The sequence below is a fragment of the Microtus ochrogaster genome, chromosome 6 (assembly GCF_000317375.1).
Source record: "Microtus ochrogaster isolate Prairie Vole_2 chromosome 6, MicOch1.0, whole genome shotgun sequence".
Lineage (NCBI taxonomy): Eukaryota > Metazoa > Chordata > Mammalia > Rodentia > Cricetidae > Microtus > Microtus ochrogaster.
Window position 1 is genome coordinate 55734636 of NC_022013.1, and position 2585 is coordinate 55737220.

Genomic DNA, 2585 nt, shown 5'->3' on the forward strand with positions numbered 1-2585 from the left:
ATGCTCTAATCAGAAAGGTCTGACCTTCCTGAAAGTCTCCAGAAAAAAAGTTAAATAAAGCAGGAAAATTCCTGCGCAGCCGGAGCCCCACCAAACCACGGGAAACCGCGAATTTCTTGAGGCTTGCTCAAGGTAGTCTCTCTCAGGCAGGCACACAGTCCCTCTGCAAAGCTCCACCTCTGCACCTGCTGCTCCTGGGTTGCTAGGACACAGAGGGCGTGGTAGGAGGGAGGCAGTCTTGTTCCGCCCTCCCGCCCGCTGCTTCAAGTTGGTCCCCTTAATTGGTCTTATTAGTTGTCTGACCTGAGCCATCTAACTGTGCAGATCCCAGAGCGCTGGCATAGGCTTAGCGCCCTCGCACCACCCGCGCTCCCTCCCTGCCGCCGCTGCTGCCGCCGCCACTGTCACCCACATCATCGCCTCTGCTCTCCTCCCGCGCCCAGGGCATGCTCCGAGGTCCAGCACCCGACCCCAGCAGTGGCCAGGCTCTCAACTATTCTGCGGAGACATGAGGCGTGGCCTTCGGGCCGCCCTGGTTCTGGGGCTGCTGCACGTTTACCTGGGTGAGTGGCGAGGGCCCTGGAGGGTGGGGGTTGGCGCGTCCTGAGGAAATAGGGGTGCTGAGGCTGCACTGTCCAGTTGCAGACCTTGGGAAGAGAGCAGCCTTCCAACTGGGAGGCAGGGGGATGGGATACTCCCTGGGCATTTCTCCAGAGGCTTGAAGCCAGCATCCCGGGAGTCTGGAGTTCTGCTACAAGATATTTTGGCTCCTTTAAACTCGCGCTGGGAGGCTAGGGGACTGATCTGCTGGCTGCCCTGAACAAGGCAGAAAGTTTGACCTTGGCCCAGCACACAGAGCCTCTCTCTGAGCTCTTTGATGGGGTGGGATTGTCCTTCACCCTGATTCTATGTGCCTTCGATAAAATGTGTCCCTGAAACATTTGAGCCTAGCCCAAGCATACCCTCACCAAGTACCCCAGGGAGGAATTCTGCAGGGGGACAGAATCCATCTGTTTCATTAGCTGGGCCCAGATAGGTGACTTTGTTGGTGTGAAGCTCTCTAGAGGTGTCTGTCTTCATTTTTTTTTCTAGCCCAGGCCAACTTTGCCCCTCACTTCTTCGACAATGGAGTGGGCAGCACTAATGGAAACATGGCCCTGTTCAGCCTCCCAGAAGACACTCCTGTAGGTAAGAACGTAGCCTTGGCCGCAGCCACCCCAGGTCTCCAGAGTGAGTTTCCCCAGAGGGAAAAGAACTCCAGAATTCAAGAACAGGACTTGTGACTCCTTGCCCCATGGGTACTCTGTTTGTGTTCTGAATGCCCCAGGGTAATGACAAGGAAGGAGGTCATTGCTGCCACCGTGACCTAAACTGGACCCCTCCTGTAGACTGGGAAGAGGACCCAAAGATGGGGTGGGCTGATTCTCTTTGAAGCATAGTTGTGAGGTGCTTGCTGCTCTTTAGGGTGTGACCTTGAGCAAACATATTAACCTCCGCAAGCCTACCTTAAAAACCACCCAAGAAGTAGAAAAAGTCAAGATCTCCTGAGTAAATTGGGAGTTTGGGGACCTTGGGAGAGGGTTGAAGGGGAGGGGAGAGGCAGGGAGGAAAGCAGAGAAAAATGTAGAGCTCAATAAAAAAATCAATAAAATTTTTAAAAAAGAAAAAAAAAATACCACCCAAGAACTTCCAACCAAGAGGTGTGCAGAGTGATGGGTAGAAGGAGACAGGAATGGTTACACCCTGAATTTTACCTTATGAAGGTTTCCCTAGCTCTTGGGAAGATGACTCCTGATCCCAGGGACCCCCCTTCTCCAGTTTTAACTTCTTGGAGAGAATTCATTTCAGGTAGAAGAATAGTCTCTACAGTTAGCCTCCTCCTCCATACTGCAGTACAGTAAAGCAGCTGATGATAACTTCTGATATCTTTGGAGAATAACGAGAAAGAAGGAAGCAGCCAGCAGGGGCGAGGCCTTGGGAAGAGAGCAGTCCCCAAGGCACTGAATATTAACAGTGAAATCTCTAGCTCGGAGTATCCTCTGCTTTCAGGAAAAGTTGGGTCCCAGATTCCAGGTATTCCTTTTGTCTTCTTCCAGGTTCTCACGTGTACACCCTAAATGGGACTGACCCCGAGGGAGGCCCTGTCTCCTACCACATCAGCTTCGACCCCAGCACCAGAAGTGTCTTTTCTGTAGATCCCAGTTTTGGAAACATCACCCTGGTGGAAGAGCTGGACAGAGAGGTACAAAGAGGCATGGGAGAAAATCGGGGTTACCATTTGTTTAACATTCAAAAAACCTCTGTGCTGCTCTCTGTGGAAGATGGGGTGAGGGAGGGGGTAATCCCCATACTGTAGCTCTTCCCCAGCCTGCTTCATATTAGCAAAGATTTCTTTATCCTTCCAGGGTAGGTAGTGATGATACTTCAGCAGCAGCTGCTGGCCTTGCTTGTCTTTAAAGCATATTTTATTAACAAACAATCAAGATTTGTGCTGTGAAGTTTCTGAAAGAGCCCCCACCCCTCCAGTGGGTTTTTAAGCCTGGTCTTGGAGGAGCCCCAGGGACTTCCACAGTCTAGGCTAGAGA

At 51.8% G+C, this 2585-nt stretch overlaps 1 protein-coding gene across 1 annotated transcript in view; it reads left to right on the forward strand.

Moving 5' to 3' along the window:
- Positions 1 to 228: 228 nt before the first annotated feature.
- The window catches only part of Cdhr1 (cadherin related family member 1), a 21759-nt gene continuing 19402 nt past the window's right edge, over positions 229 to 2585 (forward strand). Inside the window, exons 1-3 of the mRNA XM_005348594.3 lie at positions 229 to 563; positions 1093 to 1188; positions 2097 to 2242. Of these exons, the coding sequence (XP_005348651.1) occupies positions 509 to 563; positions 1093 to 1188; positions 2097 to 2242 (297 nt within the window). The 5' untranslated portion in view covers positions 229 to 508. The remainder of the gene's footprint in view (positions 564 to 1092; positions 1189 to 2096; positions 2243 to 2585) is intronic.